Here is a 23,156-nt window from a genome sequence, read left to right on the forward strand (position 1 = left end):
TTGAGTCTTTAGTTCTCAATTTTATTTCTGTTTTTAAACAGCTTCTAACGGCTTGGAAATATCCCTAACAGCAAGGGCCTTGCCCCATGCAATCCAGGGGGCTCCCCTAGCAAGGCTGGGGTCCAGGCTCCAGTAACTCCCCCTCACCCACGTCAGCCATCAAGCCTATTTTCTCTCTTTCTCTGGAGACTTGGGACAGAAGAGGGTCTCCAGAGAGGGAAAATTGGGACTAAGGGATGGATGCTGCGTGGAAGGACTGAGCTCAGACACAGCTGCCTTTGTTAGTCTTAGGATATTTTGGGATTTGGTAGCATGCTCAGACAGACTGTGGGAGGGCGTAAAGAGGGGCTCCTGGACTCCTCTCTGGCCCCACGCATTTCTGGGCAGGGCCTACAGCACCCCTTCCTCTTGCCAGGCTTAGTGCACTGCCCTTATGGGCTGGGCAAATGGTAGCCTGCAGTAATCCAGCATGCCTTGCTGTGACCTGGTCAGTAAAGCTGCACTTTACTCCTGGCCTAGGCAGGGTAGGTGGGTCATCAGGAAGGGGATAACGATTCAGACCTGAGAATGCCCCACTGTCTCCTACCATAGGGCTTGGGACCCGCCTGTATCAACCCCTTACCAACTCTCACCTAAAGGGAATAATACAAGGGCATCTCTTTGTGAGGAGGAGCAAACCTGGGCATTTAAACCCCAAGCATGGGCAGAGCTAGGCCCCTGGTCAGAGACACCTCAATGCATGCACTAAAGCAGCAGGGGCAGCTCAGCCAGAGAGTAGGGGCCCACAGGGCTAGATCTACCCTCCCCCAAATCCTCTCCACACCCATGGTAACCATGGAAACATAACCTCCCCCCCCTCCTGCCAGCTGCCTGGGTTTAGACAACCAGGCCTGGCCCACCTCCACCCAGCCAAGGCCTGAACTGACACCAGGCAGGCCAGAGCGGCCGCAGGAAGAACTGGGATTGGGTGATTTGGTGAGTCCAGGCTTCCAGCGCAGCTTGGGAGGACTACCACAGGAGCCTCCATGCCTTGCTGCCTGGGCTGGGGTCAGAGAGGGCTTCCTCAGCCAGCGGCGGGCCAGCAGAGCCAGCAGCATGGCTCGGGACGCCCTCTTCCTGTGGGCTAACAGCTACTGTGGGGCAGTAGCCCTTGCTGCAGAAGCAGCAGCCTCTGGCCCTCATTGACGGGGCTTTCTGGCTGCTGCTCCTCCTGCGCAGGCTGCTCAGCTAGCCCCCCAGGGCTGAGGATGTACCGATAGTCACTGGGGGTGCCCCCCATCGCCCCCACACCACTGCCATCCCCAGCCCCGCCGCTGGCCTGGTCCCTGCCAGGCAGCTCCAGGCGGCCTCCCTCCGCAGGCTCCTCGGCTCTCTCAAGGTTGATGTACAAGGGGTCCTGGCTGGTGGACAGCACTGACAGGTGGCCCAGGATGCTCTCCAGCTCCATCCGTAAGCACGTGAAGCTCGGGCGCTGCTTGGGGTCAGCGCTCCAGCACTGGTACATGAGCTCATACCTAGGCAGCCAGAAGGGTATGGGGAGACAGTGAGGAGCCCAAAGGGGAAGCTGAGGCCCCTTAAACATACAGAACCAGGAATTTGAAAACTTTTCTTTAACACACCCATATAAAGCACTTACTATGTATCAGGCACTCTTCTAAGTATTTTACATGTATTATTTAATTCGCACAAATAAATGTGTGAAATAAATGATCCCGATTTCACCAATGTGGAAACTGAGGCCGAGAGAGGTTAAAAACCTTGACTAAGGTCACACATGTAGAAGCAGGTAGAAAGTGAGGCTCCAAGAGTCCCTCCTATGTTATATTGGGAGGGGGCACTAGGAGTGTTTTGTCTTGCAGAACACAGCTTGGAGTCACTGTTATTTTAATGGAAAGGATTTGAATAGGCGCCCTTTGTCCTGAATCCTCACCTACTCAGGCAGACTTAAATCTTCATTGTTCATGGACACCTTTGAACCTAAAAAAGCTTCCAGCCCTCTCCCCCGGGCAGGAACACTTTTTACATACACATTCAGGAGCCTTACAGATTCCCTGAGGTCTTATCCCTGTTCCTGGGGAATGCCTCAGGCTTAAGGAAGAGAAAAAAAAAAGAACTAACTGAAAGAGGCTGAGACCAGATCCAGGCAGCGCAAATGCCTGACTCCCTTGTGCCCACAACAGAAGCCCTAAATGCTCCCCACACACTAGCCTGCCTGACAAGGGCCCCCAATGATGGGAGGAATGGTGCCAGACATCGAGGAGGCCATGGAAATGGTCGGGGCCATGAGTACGTGGCCAGGCTGGGATACATTGTCAAGGCTGTGCTAGGAGCCAACTGGCGCCTGTCCACCAGGCTGCCTGGTAGGAAGCCAGCGCCCGCCCTATTGACAACAGTAGCTCCAGCCTGGGAGGCAACTAAGTCGGGCCTGGTCCCCACTGCTCAGCAAAGCCTCTACAGCTCCAGATCTTCCTTGTGGCTACAGCCACAAGGAGACCTCGAAACCTGCCATGTCCTGAGCTGTGCTGAATAAGTAGGAGGTGTAAGGCCTGGCTAGTGCACTCAGATTTCCCTCTGACACACAGTCCAGGCTCAGGGCACTTCAAGCTCACTGCCCTAGAGAAACAGGACTCCACCGTTCGGGCTGAGACTTCCTCTACCTGTCCATGTTTCATGGACCTCTGGTGGTCCAACCCCACAGCAAGAAATAGGGAGCAGATTCCTTCACTGGATCAATGTGGATGCCGTCCTCCCGGTACTAGTGAAAAGGTCCTCCAGGGCGCCAGGGAAACTCTGGCTTGCACAGTATGGGAAATAACACTAGAACAAATTCCATTTGTTGCCATGGTTAAAAGGCACATATTCCAAAATCACAGGGATCTAGGTTCACATCCCAACTCATCTACTTAATAGCTGTATGACCTTGGCCATGTTACTTAACCTCTTTAATCTCAGTTCCTCATCTACAAAGCGGTGATAATGACAGACTTTTCCTAACAGGGTTAGAGGGGGATTACCTGAAAGAATGCCTGTAAAGTACCCAGCTAATGCTGGTAACACTGTCTTCCAGTCACGAGGGGCTCACAACACTCCCCTATTCAGTGGGTGTATCCCTACCCTGCCCTACTCCCAAAGGCTCCAGGCTCCCAGAAAGGAAAGAAGGCAGTTCCCTTCTCCCCAGGATCTTAGGTCTCTCCACTCCCTCAAGAGGAGGCCAACCTCCCGCCCCCAGCGCCCCCTCCTTGTCTAGCAAGGAATGTGATAGAGCAGCAGTTTTTTCTTGCCCTGATGCAGCCCTCTCTGAGGGGGAGGGAGGGCTCAGCCTAGGAGGTTTTCTTAGACTAGCTGGGGACTGAGAAGTAGTGGGGGTGGGAAGAAGGTGACAGAAACTTGCACTGTTGCTCAACCCTGTACCTTCTGCCCTCAGGGTTCCTGGTTCCTCCTGAAAACTGGAGAAAACATGTAAGAAAAGGTAGAACAAGAAACACAGGATGGGAAAGGGAGAGAGAAAGAAAACAGGAGGTGGCAGATAAAGAGGCAGTTTGGGGTCCCTCTAATGACAAGGACCAAAAAACAAAAGGTCCAATTGAGGTTCTGAGCTCCCAATGGACCAGCAGCTGTGCTGGCAGCCAGCACCTGAACCCCCAAATTCCTATTTCCTCCCAGAATCCCCTTCCCAGGGCACTCACACATCCTCTATACACTCTGGAGGCTGTTTCAGGCGGTTCCCGCCGATGAGGTAGTTGTAAATCTCAGCGTTCTCAATGCCAGCATATGGCGTCTGCCCACGCGTCATGATCTCCCACATGGTCACCCCGAAGGCCCACTGGGAAAGAAGCGAGGTTGGAGGGGAGATGTCATTAGGCTCCCTGAGCTGGGCAGAACCCTAAGACAAGCACATCTTAGAGCACAGAGGTGTTATAAGGGGGCAGCCAAAGCCCAGAGACCTGGCTAGGTCCCTGAGGATTCTAAAGGTCCACCCACGGTCCCTGAGGATTCCAAAGGTCCACCCACACACTGGGCCACACTGCTTATGTTACCACCAGGCCTCACTGTGCTCCCCGGCTCACCACGTCACTGTGCACAGTATATAGGTTGTCAGCCAGGCTCTCCAGGGCCAGCCACTTGACGGGTAATTTGGAGGCACAGCCCTGGCGATAGTAGTCCCCGCTATAGATCTTCCGGGAGAGCCCAAAGTCAGCCACACACACCGTCATGTCTTCTGCCAGCCTGTGAGGGGTGTTGGAGGGTGGAGTCAGCCTTCCCCCATGCTGGCAGCCGTACTAAAATCAGAGTATCTTTGCTCCCCAGCTGTCCCCATGCATAGCAGATACAGTCCCAGGTGAGAACTGACCATTAGTCTTCCTGTCATTAGCTGCTCGTTCCCACCCAAGCCCTCCGGAATTCACATACATGCAATTCCGAGCAGCCAGGTCTCGGTGGATAAAGTTCCGGGAGCTCAGGTACTCCATGCCACAGGCAATGTCCACCATGAACCGGACCAGGGTCTGCAGGGGCAGGTTCTGGTGGGGCAGACAGAGCAAACTCAGGCTGGATCTGCCCACCCAGCCAGGGCAAGATGAATGGGGTTCCCTGGCCAGAAAGCCTAATGACTGTCCTTGGAATTAATGAAAGGAGGGGGATGGAGGGACTTCCCAAGACAAAGAAGCTTTGGCAGACATGAGAGAGATACAGCACCCAAGAGTCAAGGCACTCCTCATGTGGGATTCCACAGATCTCTTCTCTCAGAAAGGGCCCTTGCCCAGACTAAAATGCCCAGCAGGGCTCTGAGGGAGAAGGAAGCCTTCTAGCATAAAAAGGGTAAAACCCAGCCTGCCTCTTCCCAACCAGCTTGATCAGCCCTGCTCACCAAGCCAAATTCTCTCCCAGGGTCTTTGTCCCTTTCCAACTCCTGGCCATTCCACCCTAGGCACTCACAAAGGGATTCTCCCCAATCCGGGAGGCGAGCAGGAAGGCGTGCAGGTCCCCATGCTTCATGAAGGGCAAGATGACCATGGGGATAGGGAGACGGCCTTTGGCTCTGCTTCGGAGGCTCACCCCTGGGGACAAGGGAGAGTCAGAAGCAGGGCACATAAACGTCAAGAGACAGCTTAGGGGTCTGCGTGAGCCTCCCAACTGCTAGGTCCTACCTCTAGCCCTGGCTCTGTTCCTTCTCCATAAGTCCACAGTGGCCTGGTGACTACTCAACATTTGTCTGCCCCTAGATCTCTGGAGCATCTTCTTGTCCCCTCCTCCTCTGCCTCTGTTCAAATGGGCAGTCTTCATGTGCAGACCTTTGGTACAGGGCCTGCACACTAAATTCCTTACCTGAGTCTGATCAGATTTCAGCCAGGACTCTCCTTGCTATTTTGCTATCTGCTTATTTACCACGTAAGTCCAAACTTCTCTCCCACAGGCTGCCCTCCCACCTTGGTGGAACACAGTTTTAGCTCTATTGTGTATCTGCCTCCCCTAAGAAGGAGCTCACCAACAAGCTTGGCCACATGTGGGTGGTCAAATTCCTTCATGCAAGCCGCTTCCCTGAGGAATTCTTCAATGTCGCTGGAAGCAATGATGTCAGCTGGAAAAAAAGATAGGAGAGAGGGAATGAGGGAGATGTGCCCACAATTCTGATCCAAGACTCCTAGGCCTTGTCCTTCCTGGGCTTCCCAGGGGGTTCAGGAAACAGACTGGCATGAGCAAGAGAAACCCCCATGGAGTGGGGCTATCCAACAACCTCTCTGCTTACTAATGGTCTTCCCTTTGGTTTAGATAGTCCAGAAGCTCAAGCAACCACAGCTTTAATCACCCTGAATGAGCTCAGAGGAGTCACTGCTGATGGCAGAGAGCAAAGGCTAGGGCACAAACTTGTGTGGGTTTATGCCTCTGAATTATTCACGGGGCACAGGCAGCATACTACTTAGTGATGAGTAACTCTTCTTGGAAAGTCTAAGGACCCAGCAGAGCCTGCTTCTGTATCAGTCACCCCTTCCACTCCTCACTCCATGTCTACTACTCTTCACTCACCTTTCAGCATCTTGACAGCCACTTTCACAAAGGAGCCATCCTCTTGCTTCAGCTGGGCCTCCCGCACTGAACCAAACTCTCCTAGGAACCGACCCAAATGATGGTGAGGCCAGCTTGCCCTACTGCCTCCCCCCCCACTTTCCTCCCGGGTGACCCTCCACAGGGACACAAATCACTAGACTCTGGGGACATTGCAGGAGGCTCCTTTTCTGCAGCCAAAGGGAGTATGCTGGGAGTGCTCCTCAGTCCTCCTCATCCCCAGCCACCATTCCTCCAAACATCCCAAACTCAGGCATTTACAAATAGATCCTGTTTATAGGAGCTGCCCTAAATCTACACCCCCAAAGTGACAGGAGCAACCAAACACACCCAGATATGGCAAACTCCACTCCTGCCAATCACTGTGCAGCCCCACACACCTTTGCCCAACATCCGGCCTAGGGTGAACTGCTGCTCTGGGATGAGCACATCCTCCAGTTTGTCCTTGAGTTCATCACTGATGCCCAAGCTGTCCACTGTGGGGAGAGGGGTGGTAAGAAAGGAGAGGGGCCTCTCCTGCTCCTGACTCGTACCCCAGGCTCCACCCTCAGTGCAGACATGAGCTTAGTTTAGCTCTCCCATAGCTGGGGTGGAGACATCCACGAGGGTAGATCTCTGTGTCTTTTCTACTACCGTGTGCTCAGGACTCATCAATGTTCAGACACACTGGTCAAATTAATGAGCTAGCAAAAAGAATGTAGTTAGGGGCTCTCTCCCTCTCTCTCTCAAAACTAAACAAATAAACATCAAAAAACAGGGTGGCTCAGTCGGTTAAGCCTGTGACTCTTGATTACAGCTCAGGTCATGATCTTACGGTGGGGGGATCAAGCCCCTCATATATGGAGCCCTTTGTCAGGCTCAGGGCTGGGTGTGGAGACTGCCTGGGATTCTTTCTGTTCCTCCTCAGCTCAAGTGAACTCTCTCCCTCTCTCTCAAAAATAAATAAGTAAACATTAAAAAAGAAAGGGAGAAAAAAAGACAGTCCATTTTTCCTCCTATGATTCCCCACACTCACGTGTGGCTTCGATGCGCTCAGGCCTTTCCCGATTGAAGGACCGGGCTGCCCGGAAGTGAACGGCTGGCTCCCCCCGGGCCATGACACTGTCAAAGGCTTGCCTAAGAAGAAACCCAGGACTTGGAATCAGCTCCACGATCTACAGTCACCACTTGCCTCTCCCTCCATGTCCTTACCCCCTTACCCGAACCGTGTCTCCTTCCGCCTCTTTCGAAGCAGGATGAGGGCCAAGGCAGCAGCCGTCACTAGGGCTGTCAGCACACCCAGGACTACAGGCACCCAGGATGTACGGCTATGGGGAGGACCCTGCTGGCCTGTGGGAGACAGGGGGAGTGGCATGAGCTAGGCTGACATAAAGGAGTCCCTTTAGAATTTTCCAGTGATGGCCATCTGGTCTGGTCAAGAGGTTCTCTTAAGTCAATAAAAGTCCCAAGTGGAAAGCAGCTCCGAAGGAAGACCCAAGAGTTCCTACCCTGTCAGTGATTGGCCCTGGCTATTAGGACTTAAAACTCGACCAGAGATTCCTATGCTAGTCCTGTGGCAGGGGGAGGAGAATGACTTTTAGTTTAAATACCCTGGCCTCAACTGCTGAGTCTTTGGGTCTATTAGAGGAAAGGTACTGCCAGCCTCTTTCCACCAGTCTAGGTTGCCCTTGAAAGCCTTGCTCCCCTGTGCCCTTCCCCTGCAGGCCTTACCTGCATGGTCATGAGAAGAGACCACCAGTGGCTGACTCCAAGGCCCACAGCCAACTGCATTGGAGACGCACACACGCACAGTCAGGTCCTTCTGGGGATCCCAGCCTGTCAAGTTGGCCCTGGTCCCCTCCACTGTCAGCTCACCCTGCAGCCAGGAAAATCCCCCATCCCATACTTAAGTCTGAGGAAAAGGCCTCCAGCTGGGGCCTGAAAGTCAGAAAAAGGTCTAGCTAGGAACACAGGAGGCAAGGGACACTGTGGGTTCAGGGGCTTCAGGAACACAACATGCTGGGAGTCATCACATTCCTGCTCCAGGCTGCAGAGGCCTCTCCTGAACACAAACAAGGCTCAGTCCTGGCTGGCAGAGGTGGGGGATGGGAGGGAACTAGGCTTGGGATAAGATGGTCTTATCGGCACCCTCCCCTCCCCAATTGGTGCAGGAATGTGCTTCCTGCTTTACAAACAAAGCAGCCACCCACCGGATGCAATCCTAACTGGAGACACCATCCAATAAGGAGGGAAGAAGCCTGCAGGGGGAGGTGGGGAAAAGTGGACTCCCTCTCCCGCGGGTGGTGGGAGGCTGAGCCCACCAAAGTCCCCAGGCCCACCAAGGACGCCCATTCAGAAGCTCTAAAGGCCTTAGAGCCCTGAGAGCTGACTCTGGTACACCTGAAGAATGGAAGCTTGTCTCCCCTTACCTGGGTGCCCCTTACCTGGGTTCCGTTGTCTTGAACCCAGGACAGTTTATAGGGTCCCAGGGGGCCTTCCAAAGGGCCCTCAGGGATCACTTCTTCCCACTCCAGGATGAGGCCTGAGTCTGTGCGGATGGCATGGAGGTTCTGAGGAGTGCTGGCTGGGGCTGTACCCGAAGAGAGAAGGCTACTAAGAGCCCTGCCCTTCCCACTATCACTATCCCATGCTGGCCTTTGGAACGAACTCCCAAGAACTACACAGCTCAGAGAGATACAGGTGGGGTTTAAAGCTTGCCTCCCAGTCCTGACTGCTCTCACTTTTAATCCTGTGGAGGACCAGTGAGTAAAGGCAGGACCCACAGCACCCTACTAGGTACAGTGCTGCTCCTGGTTACTGCTTCAGGAGCATCCTTCACCACTTCCCCCTCAAAGCCCCACCAGCCTCTTTGCAATTGCTAAGAGAAATACAAGCAAGTTCCTATCATAGGATCTTTGCACTTGCTAAGCCCTCTTCTGCATTGATTTTGCCCCAGTGTGGCTCCTTCCTTATCATTCAAACATCAGTCTCTTTACGGGGGTATGCCTGGACCACCCTGGGGCACTCTTCATCAATCTTTTCTGGTATTATCTGATCTTTTCTAATCTGCTTGTCTGTTCCACCCCCCTAGAACTAAAGCTGCATGGGAAGGGAGCTAGATTTATCTAGTTCATAGATATGCATGCAGCAGACACTCAGTGTTTGCTGGATGAGGCAGGAACCTCTTTTTGGGGTAGCTTCTCTCTCAAGCAACCTCATTCAGAACTGGAGCCAACATCACCTCTTCCCCACTGGAGCCCTGCCCAGCCACTTTGCTAAGTCCCTTACCTAGACCCTTTGTCCGGAAGGGCACCCAATCAGCATATGGAGAAGGCCCCAAGGCGTTGGCACAGCGCACCCTGAGACTGTAGTTGGTAGCAGGTGCCAGGTCCCGGAGCAGGCAGGTAAAAGGTGGCACAGGGACCACAACAGCCAGGACTTCCCAGTCTCCTGGTGCCTGTGTCACCTACAGAAAAGCAGCAAAGTAATGAGGGAGAGAACGGAGATAGAAAATGGGATTGTGGCATAGGCATGGGGGGTTGGGGGATCTTGAGTTAATGACTCCTCTAAGCCTATCAGCAAACACTTGCAACCCATCCCCTCCCACCACCCACCACTCCAATAACACACCAGGTTCCACATCTCCATGCATTTGCAAATGCTGTTCCTTTGCTTGGAATGATCTTGCTTGCTCTTCCTAGAAAAGTCCAACTCATCTTTTAAAATTGAGTGCAAATACCACTTTTTCTGTCAAAGACTTTCTCATCTACTCCAGAAAACTCATGCCCTTTTATGCTCGGTTCATAATTGGGTTATAAGAGTTACCATGTATTGTAACCAGTGCAAAGTCTCAGTTTCTCAAGGGCAGAGTAACTGAGAGCCTAGGGGCACCATGAACCAAGACTTCACCTTACATTTTGGGGGCCCAGGGCAAGAGTACAAATGGAGACCCATGTACCATGGGGCTAAATATTTAAATGTTATAAATCAGCTAACAAATTATTAAATAAAATATTCCCTGTCTTCGTATATTGACAAATAAAGCTTCCCAACAACCTGGAAGGTCAGGTTTGCATTTATAAACCTCTGATTCCTTGAATTCCCAAGCCAGAATGTGGTGGCACAAGAAGACGAAGTCTCCGAGCCAAGGGTCTGTACCGAGAGGAACATCAGATGCCCGGGTGTGGACAACGTTGCCTGCATACCCATCCCCCACAGTGGCTGCCCTTTGGACTTAGAGGTGCACAAACCAAAGATGGGCCAGGCCCTGGAAGCAGACTGGGGACCATAAGGCAAGACATCCCTAGTATCTAGAATATGGTGTAGTGTGGCAGTTGGGGAAAGGGAAGGGGGTGTCCTCATGATCTGGATAGGCATATCCCCTTGGCTCTACAGATTCCTTGCCCAGGGGCAAGAGGTGCAGCCAAAGAAGGGCCACAGTGGCATCCTCTAAATGGTATAGACCAGAGTAGCAGGGACCTCTCCTGCCAGGGGCAGGGGACTGCCTAGAACAGTTTCAAAGTGTTCATTAAATACCTTTGAGTAAACAGATGAAAATAAGGCTTCATGCATTGCTTCTTGTTTTTGTTATTACCTCACCCAGATTTTCCACTCTCTGGTGTTTAGAACCCCTCGGATCCCCTTGTTCTCTTTGGCATGAATCAGGGGGTGGGGCATAAGGGTACAGGTATCAGCTAAATCAAAGGTTTGGGTTTTTGCTGACATAAGAAAAATCCTTCCAGGCATCCCAAATCTGCTCTAGTGATCTGCTTTCCAGCCTGAAGAATGTACGGGTTAGAGCCAACTTGCCAAGTCACTTGGTTGCCAGAGTACCCTATAATAAGGGACAGTGGGTTGAGTTGTTCCTGGTAAGAGAGCAACACCTGAACAGGGCTAGAAACCAAGTCCTATGGGCAAATGTAGGCAAAAGTGATACCACCGTGAACAAAGTGCCACCAAGGCAGCCACAGAACGAACATGGCCAGGAGAGTCTGTCCTTGCTCTCAGCCTACCTGGACCGTACATGATTGGAGCAGGGCCAGGCCATCAGCACCTGGTGTCCAGGCCACACTAGCATTGCTGCTGGAGAGCTTTGTCACTGTGATGTTGAAGGGGGCTGCGGGCAGTGCTGTGGACAGGGAGTGAGAGTCAGTGCCCTGGAGTTCAGTGCCCAGCAAGGATATGAAAAAGCAGAAGGCATGGGAGTCAAGCCTTGAGTCCCTCCCTAAGGTCTGGAGTTTCCCCCAACCTAACGATGGCTACTCAGCACTCCCAGGACCACAGTAACATACAAGCCAAGCAACCAGTAAGGGATAGCTGCTCATACCCAGGAGGGTGCGTTGGCTGGGGAGAAAGGTCGCCTCTCTATGAATCAGGGGCCCTGTCTGACCAAGGAATAGGGTAAGACAGTGGGTGCATGTGGGGACAGCGCCTCGGCCTTGAGAGATACAAATGAGAAGCTGTCCCCGCAGCCATAAGCCATTCCTCCACACACTGGCTCTCTCCCTCCTTTTTCCCTCCCTTTGTGCATACCAACCCTTTGGATCTCCTCTATGAACCTGCTAGGCTGTTTTCCCCAGCCCCATTCCCTCCACAGGGGCTGGCAGAAGCAAGGTTGGGCATGAGCCTTGACCATCTCCTGCTCGCTCCCTCTCTCCCTCCCTTGCAAGGACTCTGCTTCGTGATGGGAAATCTGCTGTGACGTCAGGTTTCTATTCTCATCTCAGCCACGGCAGGGTCTCAGGTGCCCTCACTAGGGATGGAGCTCTGCCAATTAACCCCTCATCCCTCAGATCCCAGCAGGGCTGCAGGAAGCTAGAACACCAAATGACTGTAACTTCATCAGCTGGCTGAGAACGCCCCTGACTCGCCCACTCTCCTTCCCTCCCTCCCTCCCCCCCACCAGTCCTCCTGCCAGTCTTCCTACCTTGAAGGCGAACGGTGGCTGGGCGAGAAGAGGCCAGGCCTTTAAGGTTGTGAGCTTCACAGGAGAACACTGTGCTCTGGGTCACCCCTGAGGCCAGAAAACCTCAGTCAGCGCCCCCCAAGCAGCAACTTGCATTTATTCTGGGACCAGGGAAGGGGGATATGTAGGCTCTGGATCTGAGTATCCTAGAAGTCCCTCAAGCCAGAGGGAAGGGCTAAACAATGGGATATGTTGGAAACAAAGGGACTTTGGAATCTAATGCGCCTGGATATAAACCCCAATGCTGGGGCTCTGTCTTCTCATCTCCCAAATGGGAGAATTGTGAGAACCAAATGACGTAACACACATAAATTGCATGGCACAGTGAACACTTGAGGAATGTTCTACTACTCCCCCCCTACCTCAATCCCACCTCCTGAAGATAGCACAAAGCTCCCTCCCTTTTCTGTTCACTCCTTTATTGCACATTCCAGAGCCCTTCTTTATTTGCTCTATGCAGTATCATTGTTACATTTGCAGATTCTTTGCCTTGCAATAGTTCTCAGTTCTTTATGCATGTGTCTTGTCTCCCCAATTACACTAATTCCTTGGGGGCTGGACTGATGGCTTCTATTTCTTTTGTATTCCCTAGATCCCCCGTGGTGCCTAGCACAGTGTGATGTGTGGAGTAGGAGTTCAGTGAGTGCTTATTATCAGGCTGGCTGTCTGAGGTCCCAACCACGTACATCTGGAGAAAACTGAACCCAAACTTCCCTCTAATCTGCTCTAGCCCAGCACCTCCTGATCAGGTCCCGCAGCCCACCTCTTCTCAAGATTCCTATTGCTAGGGCACTTGGCACAACAGAGCCTGTCCCTCCCACCTTCCAGTGTGTGAGACCAAGCTCAGATTCCCAACTTTTTTGGTCAGTTCAAGTCTCGACCAGGAACTTTAGCTTTATTTCACAGATAAGTGAACCTCACGAACCTCAGTATGTGTGTGAGGATCTTGGGGTCCAGGTGGGTGTGCATTACTGCTTTGGGTGTATCTGTGTGGAGGTATGGATAAATATAGTTATTTGAGAAAATGTCTAGAAATTTCTGGAAAGGGCCATTAGGAGAGGCGGCTCCTGTATCTTTGTGCTGCCACCCCCCACCTTTCCTTCTCCCTGCCATTCCCCACTCTGCAGCCCTAGACTCTTGTCTTCTAGGCAAGTCTGCCAGACACTCCTCCTAGCTCTGCGTGGGCTGGTTCCTGGCTCCTTCCCTTGGGAGGGGTGGGGGGAATGGGTGCCCCTGGTTCCACACGATTCCATCTCCCAGGGCCAGCTGTGCATGGCCTGGACTACTGTGAAGGACAGGGAGAGGCTCCAGCACCCTCCAAACACACCCAGCAGGATCACCACTAATCGGCCTATCTGCCAGCCTAGCACACCTGACTCAATGAGCTTAGTAATGATGCAGGTCAGGTACCCAGGCACTGGGGTGTTTTCTGGACACTCACAATACCATACCTGGTGATTTACACAGATTTGAACTCTGCCAGCCTCACCACCCCTGCTCAAAGCCCCTCCTGATGCTGCTCACCTGTTACATTTAAAACAGAAGGAGAGGGAGCAGGTCCCCCAACCTTTGTGCCTCCTCTCCACCAGACAATGGTAACAGGTTCAGGGGGACCCACGGCCTCACAAGACAGCTGGAAAGGGGCATTGGGTGGCACTGCCAGATCTTTTGGCTCCACAGTGAAAAATGGCACACCTAAGGAGAAAGGGGGGGGGGGGGGTGGGGAATGAGCCTTGCCACCTCTCAGTTTTCAACCACCCCAAACCACAAGTTTGCTACCATTTGTAGCCCTCTATGCAGAAGGTCCCACAGGCCCTCATGATTGGGTCAACTGCAGAACAGGCCATCTAGCTGGAGAGGGAGCTTCTCTTCTTTGGGAACCTTAGGAATATACTTTATGCTGTCCTCTTGGGCATGGGAGCTTCTCTCTTCCCAGACCTGCTCTGACAGCCCTTCTCAGAGCAAGGGAGGAGGCAGAGGGTGGGGAGTGGGGGAGGGCCAGAAAGGGAGGGGGAGTGGGCGGAAGCTTTAGCAGAGTTCTGTTGGCAGGCCCCAGATCCCGTTCAGGGCCCTTTGTTACTTTCTTAGTCACTTTGTTTTCCTGGGCTGAACAGCTCTGAGCTCCCGCAGCTGCAGATCCTTCCTCCCCTCCCCCATCCCTCCTGGCCTGGCCACTTGGCAAAACAGGGTCCAGGCCCAAATGGGTGGTTGAGGCTTGTTGCTCAGACAACTGAAACTGACTGCACCCCATAGGTTGTAAGTCCTAGTTGCCCCCTTGGCTCTGAAATACCCAGATTCCAATGGGTATGGTGTTCCAATGTCTGGGGAAGGCCTGGAGCCTGATCAGTCAGGCCCCAGAGGGAGTTGGGCAGCTCAGCTTCCACCAAGCTTTCTTCTGCAGAGGTGTGGTCACTAGCAGACAGCACCTGCTCCAGGCCAACATGCCCACCTGTGTCCCTGCCTCCTCACCTTCTACCGTGAGCCACACTGGCTGGGAGGTCTCGGTTTCTCCCCCATCCTCCACCTGGCACCAGTACCGGCCTGCATCAGAGCGCTCCACTGACTTCAGGCTGTGGAAACAGGACACCAGGCTCGCCTCCCAGGGTCAAGAGGGGAAGCTGCGCTGAGCAGACTCAGTGGTTCAGCCTGCCCCCACTTCTGGATGTTTCCAAACAATGCCGAGAAAAAAAAAAAAACAAAAACAACCCAGACCTCTGGACAGCAGCATTGCCCCAGTTCCCAAGCCCCCCGCATAAAGCATAACCTGCCCCCAGGCTGGCATGCCACACCTTCCCCCACAGTCCTGCACCTGAGGAAGCCAATCCAGTGCTGCTCACTGACTGGGATGTACACCTGATCCACACTCTGGACCACAGCCCCGTCCTTCACCCACTGTATCTCAGGCTCCTCCATTCCCTCCACACTGCAGTTGAGCTTCACCGGCTGCCCCTGAGATACTGTCAGCTTCACCGGGGCTCCCATGAGCTTCAGGCCTGAGAGGTGGGAAGGAGAAGGTGTCAGTATGCTTGAGAGGGCCCCTGTCTCTGGAAATATCACCTATTCTCTTCCAGAACGTAATTTCTGGGTCGGAGGGCTCATTCTCAGCTAATGGTCAAGAAAGTAGATGTTGGACAGGGTGGGAAGGAAGGTGGCCTGGGCTTTGTCTGGGGAGAGGAACATGACAAGCTCTCCAGGCACCATTTCTGCCACTGCCAAGTTCCCCCCAGCTCTAAGATAGTTACCTCTTCCGCATACTTCGCTACTGGGCAATGTTAAGTTCAAGCCCAACCACCAGAAGGAAGACAAGCCAGGCTGAAAAGGTGGGGCATTCTTATACACCTGGGGCAGGGTACTGCCCTGAGAATGACTGCTGCACCCATCTAGTGCAACAGGCGGCCAGCTCTCTGCCCAAGGTCTCAGGCCAGAACTCACACTGCTGCTGGCACCCCCCTACCTCACCCCGCATACCACCTTGGCAAATGAAAGAAGGCTGAGGAAGAGAAGGAGGGGGTGCTCCCCTGAAGTGGAGAACATATGGCTACAGAACCACGTCAGATCAAACACATGGCAGCCTTCCTGGCAGCCACCCGCTCTATTAATACCTGAATGTGTGCAGGGGCGGGTGCTAGGGAGGTAGGAGGTAGAAGGGAGGGGAGGGGCCCTGAACAGGGAGTCCAAGACCCCTGAGCTACTGTCACACCAACAGGAGCCACCCTGTGGAGCACTACCTTCTGCAGGCATCCACACACACAAGCGCGTGCACTCGAACACACACACACACACACACCCTCCTGGTCTTCTGGTATGTTTTTAAGCAGAGAGGGGCAGGTGAACTATCCACATAGCTGAATCCAGTCCTGCTTCTTCCTACCCTTTGCTGCGCAACTCTAGGCAAATTCCTGGGCTCCCTAATTCTGAGATCTACCCTTTCAGCTTGTAAATACTTGTCACTCTTCCCCTTCCCTTCTCTGAGAATCTGATATACCAGGGAGTGCTGTCTCAAAACAAGGTGCCAGCTCCATGGCTGCTACTTTAGCCTGTGTCACAGGGCCAGTCACAGGGCAAGGAGGGATAACCTCACACCCCATACACACCCAACAGTCCCAGAGGGGTGTAGTGTGAACTTGGAGATGCAGAGTGCTGTGAGGAGCACTCCCACAACCGGCAAATGCCTCAGTGGCCATGTGGGAACAGGAGGCTAACCCCCACAAAGACCAGCAACCTTCCTCCAACCTATCCTCTCCAACAATCCCCGCTTCAGGAAGCTTTGAGTGGGTACAGGACCTAGAGTATGTACAGATGTTTTCTGTGACCGGGCACCCTCACAGCCCCTGCACCCTCAATGGTGCAGGTGTGCCTCCTGGCTGTTCAGTCCAGCTCCAGTGGTTTCAGAGTGGGACCTTCGTGTGTAGGGTGAACAGAATTGGGGTCTCCAGGACTGGGAGCGGAGAGTAAACATCTAGGTACGTCGAGGCGGGAAAATCCAGTCCCGAACACCCCCCTCTGACCACTCAGCCCACAGCCCCACTCCTTTCCCTTCCACCCGAAGAGCCCCGGACGCCAGAAAGTTGGGGGTGGGGCCCCGGCCCAAGAGCCGGCAGCGGACCCCGCGCAGAGCCGACCCCCCCCCCCCCCGCGTTGCCCCCAATCTCGGCCTTCCAGCTCCGGTCCCCCCACCCAACTCTCCGGCCCGCCCAGGCCCGGGGCTCGCTCGGCTGCGGTTCCTCGGCGCCCACCCGGCCGCGCCCCTCCGCAGCCCCCAGCGTTCCGCCGCCTCCCGACCAACCCCTACCTGCGGCCGCGGGCTCAGCGAGCAGCAGAGCGGCCAGACTCGCCAGCAGCAGCAGCGGCGGCGGCGGCGGCGGCGGCAGCGGCGGGAGCCCCAGCTGCCCCATGCTCCGCCTCAGCGCCATCGGCGGCGACGCCGCACCATGCCGGGCCCGGCCCGCGAGCGACAAGGGAGGAGAGAGGAGGGAGGAGGCACGGAGGAGGAGGGACGAGAGAGGAGGGCCGCGGGAGGGGCGGGGGCCGGTCCGGGGGCGGCGCTGGGGCCCGCGCCTCCGAGACCCGCGCGCGCAGCGAGTCTCGGCGGCCGCCGTCAGCAGCGCGGGGTCCCCGGGGCCGCTGATGGGCCACCGCGCTCCTTCCACAGCCGTCGCCGCCGTCGCCGCCGCCGCTGATTCATGTTCTCCGAGCCGCCGCCTCCTCCCCAACCAGCCCGCCCGCAAGCCTGAGCTCGTACCGCCCCCCCGCGGAGCCTCGGGCGGCTCGCTCCGAGTGCCCACCCTACTGCCGCCCTCCCGGCCCGCGGCCCGCCCGCGGGCCTCCCCTACCGCGGCGGCACCCCGGGCCAGCTTGCCCAGTGCCGACCCGAGGATCTGCTGGTGCCCGGGTGGCGCAGCCAGCCACGCCCCTCCTTTCCCTAAACACACTCCAGCATCGTTTCAAACCTAGCACTCCTGGATCCTGCCGTCAAACCTCGCTCGAGCCTCTACCGCACCCCAATTTTTTGTCCAGGCTCTGATGCCGGAACCTCGTCCCCCCTCTCAGGACATAAAGCATCTCAGTCCCCTAGATTCCCAACCATCAGAGCCCCGAAATCGTGACTCAAGGCTTCCCCCGCTGGACTAACACCCCTTCGTGCTTCTTTCTTGAGGCTTTCACCCAAATTTCCCTTTTCCGTGCGCCATTTCCCACCCCTTTATCTCCAAGATCTTGAGCCTTGGGTCTCGAGTTTTCCAAGATCTTTTTGATAATCCTCAGGTTTCATCTGACATCCCCATTGCTACTCTACATAGGCCAAAGCCCAATGGCCCATATCTTTTAGGGCTGTCATTCTTCCCAGTTGCTTCCTCTGCTTCTATCCCCCATTCCCTAGGACATGGTGTGGAAGTTGGCTACGTCCTCACAGAATCCAATAAAACATTAGCTATTATTAGTAGACCACCTTGCACACAATAGGCATTCCATAAAGAAACAGACAGATGTCTGTTAAATTAATTCATAATTGCCTCAGAGCTTGGCCTGCCCCACAACCAGTTATCACGGGGGGATGGCTGTGCTCAAAGACATCCTGTCAGGAAGATACACAGCTGATTCCAAATGCAGCCTACCAAGAGTTTCCCTCCCCTTGCCCTTGCCTCTACCTGTCCCCTGGAGATTACTCCAGAGGGCCCTTCCAGAAGTGCTGGGTAAAGAGGAAGGACAAACCACTTAGCCTCCTGTTTCCCATAGCCACACTGGATCTTATCAGGGATTCTCCTGAGCAGCAGGGGCCTGCCTCTTCCTCCACTTGGCCCCATCAGTGCTTGCTTATTAATTATACTAATGACAACAACAACAGCAGTGCGGGTGGCAGCCTCAGACCCAGCTGGGGGCGCCCCCAGGTGGCAACACAGGGAGAGATTCCAGAAGGGCTGTCAGACTTGGTAGGGGCCTCAAGTCTGGTTTAGCTGAGCACTCTGCCAAATTTCTTGCGTACTGTGGGTGGGCTTCAGGACCTTTCTTAAAGGAAAAGACTTGCTCCATTCCAGAATCCACAGCTTCTGAGTTTGGGCTGAGTTGGATCAGGGTAGGCAGACAACAGTCTGGAGCTGAAGCCAGGTTCGCCAGGGCCATGCGACTGTGGCAAAGTGGCTGCAAGACTGCAGTACAGTGGCTGCTGCAGCTCTACGCTTAAGCACTTGTCACTGCTTGAGGCCATCTCCCCCACCTCTCCTCTCTCCAGGGGATTTCAAGTTTCCCGTGAAAGGCAGCCTCCTCCTATTGACTCTGTTTGACATTGGAAATACCTCTCCTAGAGGATGTTGAACCTAGAGCCCAAACCCAACCTTCCACTTTCTTTTCTCCCCTCATTTCCTCCCCATCATTTCCTGAACTCTGACAGGGAATCCCAGCCTAAGGACCAGTCAAAATAGGCTTCCTGGATATGTCATGGATGCCACTGCATTCTGTACTCACAAACTTCCTATCTCAGCTGTAGGCCTCAGGCACATCTCTGTCACCCTGGGGCAGCATACTTTCCATGTGGGGACAGGAGCCCTGAGTCCCTGCTTCCTCTATACCCACTTTTGAATCCTTATCAATTCTTAGTATTTCTATTTACAAGGTAGGGGGTACTGTGGGGTCTTGGTCTTCTGACTTGCCAGCTCCCACATAGAGTGCTTGCTTTCCTGAGCCCTCGAAACCCATTCTTCTTACCTATCTACCCCATCTCTCTCTCTCTGTGTATCTCTGTCTCTCTCTCTTTCTGGCATGGAACATGCTTAAAGGGTATGTGAGCAGGTGTGATTTTGTGGAAGAAGTGTGTAGGTGGGTAAGAGGGTGTGCATTGTGATGTACGAGGGAGGGTGTGCATTTGTGCAAACTCTAAATGTGACTGACACTTTGTGGGTGGATGGGGAGAAAATGTGTGTGTGTGTGTGTGTGTGTGTGTGTGTGTGTGTGTGTGTGTCTGAAGGAGGTTGGCTGCCTGTGCAAATTCATGCCTGCAAAATCTCCCTTCCTTTCATAAATGCATTGCTTCGAATGAAACTAATCAAATCAACAGGAAATGTATTTGACATAATGCAGGAGCAGCTGTCCCAAGAGTTCCTGTCCTCAGAACAGTACCAAAGCCAGCTCTGATCTATCCCAGGGGAGTAAGGGGATATAGGGAGAGGAAAGGCCAGCAGCAACCCATTATTATGGATGGAGCTAGGTTGGGCCATGGCATCTCCCTACTTGGGTGAAGTAAGTATCTGCCCACTCTGCCTTTTATGATCCAGGACTGCTCAAGGAGGCCAGGGATAGATAGAGAGGACACAGACAAACCTGGAAATAAAAATAAAAACCATCTGCCCATAGTAGCAGAACTCCCTGATGGCAATTTCCAGCAGTTTCAGGAAGCACCTGCTTCAGCTTCTTTTTCAGAGTTAGGACCTTCCTGTCCTCCCTACTCAGGCAAGAGTGGGTGGACCAAGAAGTAACCAAGGTGAGCGATGGGGTCAAGGTAGTCTCACTGCCCTGTGACCAAGGACCCATTATTTCCTAGCTACTAAGAAAGAATGGATCCTTGGGACCCATTGAGAGTTGGGAAATTCCACTTAGGGAATGGGAAGGTCGAAGACTGTGCTCTCTCCATCACCTTAGAGAAGGCAGGGAAGGAATCCACTCCAGGGCTTGGAGGAAAACTGCCTGCAGGTGTGAAGCCAGTTGCGCCTGCAAAACACCCCTTGCCTGAAGCTCCTGAGTCAGAAACAGTGCCATTCCTTGCCCAGCTGAAGATGAAACAGAAAGGTAAATCCCTAGGAGAGACCGAACTTGGATGTAGAGTCACAGAGGGACTTTCAAATGGTCAGAGTTTTTCCCCAAAAGCAAACTTAGGAGATAGGAGAGAGCAATAAGTTTGAGGTTTCTGAAACAGCAGGTGGGTCTAAACGTGTGGAAGAAAAAATTTGTCCTCTTCAAAATTTCATCTAGGGAATGGGGTGCCTGGGTGGCTCAGTTGGTTAAGCGTCTGACTTCGGCTCCGGTCATGATCTCAGGGTCCGTGAGTTCGAGCCCCACATCGGGCTCTGTGCTGACAGCTCAGAGCCTGGAGCCTGCTTCAGATTCTGTGTCTCCCTCTCTCTCTGACCCTCCCCCATTCATGCTCTGTCTCTCTCTGTCTCAAAAATAAATAAACATTTAAAAAAAAATTTCATCTAGGGAATGGCCCTGAAAGGAAGAGTTCCATGTGTAAGGGCCTTTGTCAACTGACAAAGGAAATATATGTGTGAGCGTGAGTATATTTGTTTGAATGCCCTATATCTAGCTGTCTGTATTTCTCTTTTTGATCCTCTTTAACTACAGCCTGGCCAGTGACTTTTTTTTTTCCTTTTATTATGAAATATTTTAAATATATATATATATGAGTAGAGACCAAAGTACAGTATAATCCCCAATGTAATTATCACTCCACTTCACTGATTATCTTAGACAATTGTGTTCTGTTTTCCCATTTTTTGTTGTTTTCCTGGAGTTCTTAAAAGCAAATCTTAGCCATATTATTATTTCAGCTATAAATATTACACTGTAGCAGACTTAACAAATAAAAACCTCATCCATATATAAATTCAGTTGCTTATGTATAGAAACATTTATAGATATGTGCATATAACAATATATAGATATATTTCCTTTGTCAGTTGAGAAGGGCCTAAAAGTAAGACACCCCAGTAGCAATGAACATACCTAGCACCCAAATTTTGATTTCTAATCCCACTTCCCAATAAAAGGAACTAAGGACTTTTGGAGAAATGGCTGATTCCAGGATTGGGCACAAAATATACAAAATGATCTTGGAGCATCTTACAGGGCCAAAAAGAACTGCTCAAAAACCCAAACCCAAACCCTCCCTTATCCTCCCCACACACAATGATGGGGTCTATCAAAGGGTCAAATATTTTGAATAAATAAGTTAATGGGGAGCATAGACAAATCTCTCATGCAGAGGAATTACAAATAACTTAGGTAGACACTCCACCCTTAAGGAGAGGAAGCAAGCCTCCACATTCAAGTGTGGGCCATGCAGAGTGACTTCCTTCCAAAGAGGATGGGAATGGAAGCAGGGGTGGTACAGTACAAAGATCTGAAATTTCCTCAGCCAGGCAATTAGGTGATTAAGGTTAACATCAACAGTCGTAGGTCATATTGATAGTAGGTGCCTTGACACAATGTGATAAAAATAGCATTTCATCCCTGTGTTGTTCTTCCCCAAAACCTATAACCCCAGTATTATCATGAGAAAAACATCAGACAAAACCCAACTGAAAGATATTCTATACATTCTACCAGTACTATTCTGTCCAACTCATCAAAAACAAACAAACAAAAAGTCTACAAAACTGTCAACACCAGGAGGAGCCTAAGGAGACATGACAACTAAATGTTCTTATGGAACAGAGAAAAGACATTAGGGTAAAGCTGAGGAAATACGAATAAAATATGGACTTTAGTTGGTAATAATGTATCAATATTGGTTCATTGGTTCTAACAAATGTACCATTGAATGTTAGATGTTAAAAATGGGAAACTGGAGGGGCGCCTGGGTGGCGCAGTCGGTTAAGCGTCCGACTTCAGCCAGGTCACGATCTCACGGTCCGTGAGTTCGAGCCCCGCGTCGGCTCTGGGCTGATGGCTCAGAGCCTGGAGCCTGTTTCCGATTCTGTGTCTCCCTCTCTCTCTGCCCCTCCCCCGTTCATGCTCTGTCTCTCCCTGTCCCAAAAATAAATAAACGTTGAAAAAAAAAAAATTTAAAAAAAAAAAAAAGGGAAACTGGAGCACCTGACTGGCTCAGTGAGTGACTCTTGATCCTGGGGTCCTGAGTTCAAGCCCCAAATTGGGGGTAGACTTTACTTTAAAAAACTGGGTGGCTCACTTGGTTGAGCAACTGACTCTTGACTTCGTCTCAGAGTGGAAGGATCCTAGAATTGTGGGATGGAGCCCAGCATTAGGCTCTGTGATAAGTGTGGAGCCTGCTGAAGATTCTCTCTCTTTCTCTCTCTCTCTCTCTCTCTCTCTCTCTCTCTCTCTCTCTCCCTTTGCCCCCTCTCCCTATCCTTCTCTCTCTAGAATAAATAATGAAGTAAAAAATAAAAAATGGGGGGGCATGCCTGGCTGGCTCAATTGGAAGAGCATGTGACTCTTGATCTCAGGGTTGTGGGTTTGAGCCCCATGTTGGACAGAGATAACTCAAATAAATAAATAAATAAACTTTATTTAAAAAATGAGGGGCACATGGCTGGTTCAGTTAGTGGAGTGGACAACTCTTGATCTCAGGGTTGTGGGTTTGAGTCCCATGCTGGTTGTAGAGATTACTTAAAAAAAAAAATCTTAAAAAAATGGAGAAACTATGTTTTGGGTAAACGGAAACTCTTTGCAATTTTTCTGTAAATCTAAAACTAGTTTAAAATAAAGTTTATTTTTCAAAAAAACACATCCATACCCAATAATTTTTTAAAAAATCCTTAATATCATATAAAACCCAGTTTGTGTGTAATTTTCCCCAACAATCTCAAAAAATGTCTTTTTATATTAGGTTTGTTTGAATCAGGATCCAAAGAAGGGCCATATATTTCATTGATAATCTCTTATGTATTTGTAAATATATAAGAGAAGAATCTATTAT

At 52.2% G+C, this 23,156-nt stretch overlaps 1 protein-coding gene across 2 annotated transcripts; it reads right to left on the reverse strand.

Annotated features, from left to right (window-relative positions):
• Window positions 1-17,185, reverse strand: TYRO3 (TYRO3 protein tyrosine kinase). 2 transcript variants are annotated; one of them, XM_043555607.1, is made up of 20 exons: window positions 16,800-16,979; window positions 14,817-15,000; window positions 14,477-14,577; window positions 13,532-13,702; window positions 11,969-12,055; window positions 11,055-11,170; window positions 9,331-9,508; window positions 8,487-8,632; window positions 7,774-7,918; window positions 7,263-7,392; window positions 7,079-7,179; window positions 6,444-6,539; window positions 6,025-6,105; window positions 5,486-5,578; window positions 4,936-5,057; window positions 4,411-4,520; window positions 4,068-4,227; window positions 3,687-3,823; window positions 1,219-1,514; window positions 1-1,165 (listed from the first exon to the last, which is right to left on the reverse strand). In XM_043555607.1, the coding sequence occupies exons 1-20, from the start codon at window positions 16,918-16,920 to the stop codon at window positions 1,131-1,133; spliced, it is 2,610 nt and encodes an 869-aa protein (XP_043411542.1). In that variant the 5' UTR covers window positions 16,921-16,979; the 3' UTR covers window positions 1-1,130. The 2 variants fall into 2 exon arrangements, with proteins under 2 accessions (XP_043411542.1, XP_043411541.1); XM_043555606.1 differs by having other exon boundaries at window positions 1-1,514; window positions 16,800-17,185.
• Between the last annotated feature and the right edge of the window lie 5,971 nt (window positions 17,186-23,156).

Source organism: Prionailurus bengalensis, chromosome B3, assembly GCF_016509475.1.
Source record: "Prionailurus bengalensis isolate Pbe53 chromosome B3, Fcat_Pben_1.1_paternal_pri, whole genome shotgun sequence".
In the NCBI taxonomy this organism is placed as follows: domain Eukaryota; kingdom Metazoa; phylum Chordata; class Mammalia; order Carnivora; family Felidae; genus Prionailurus; species Prionailurus bengalensis.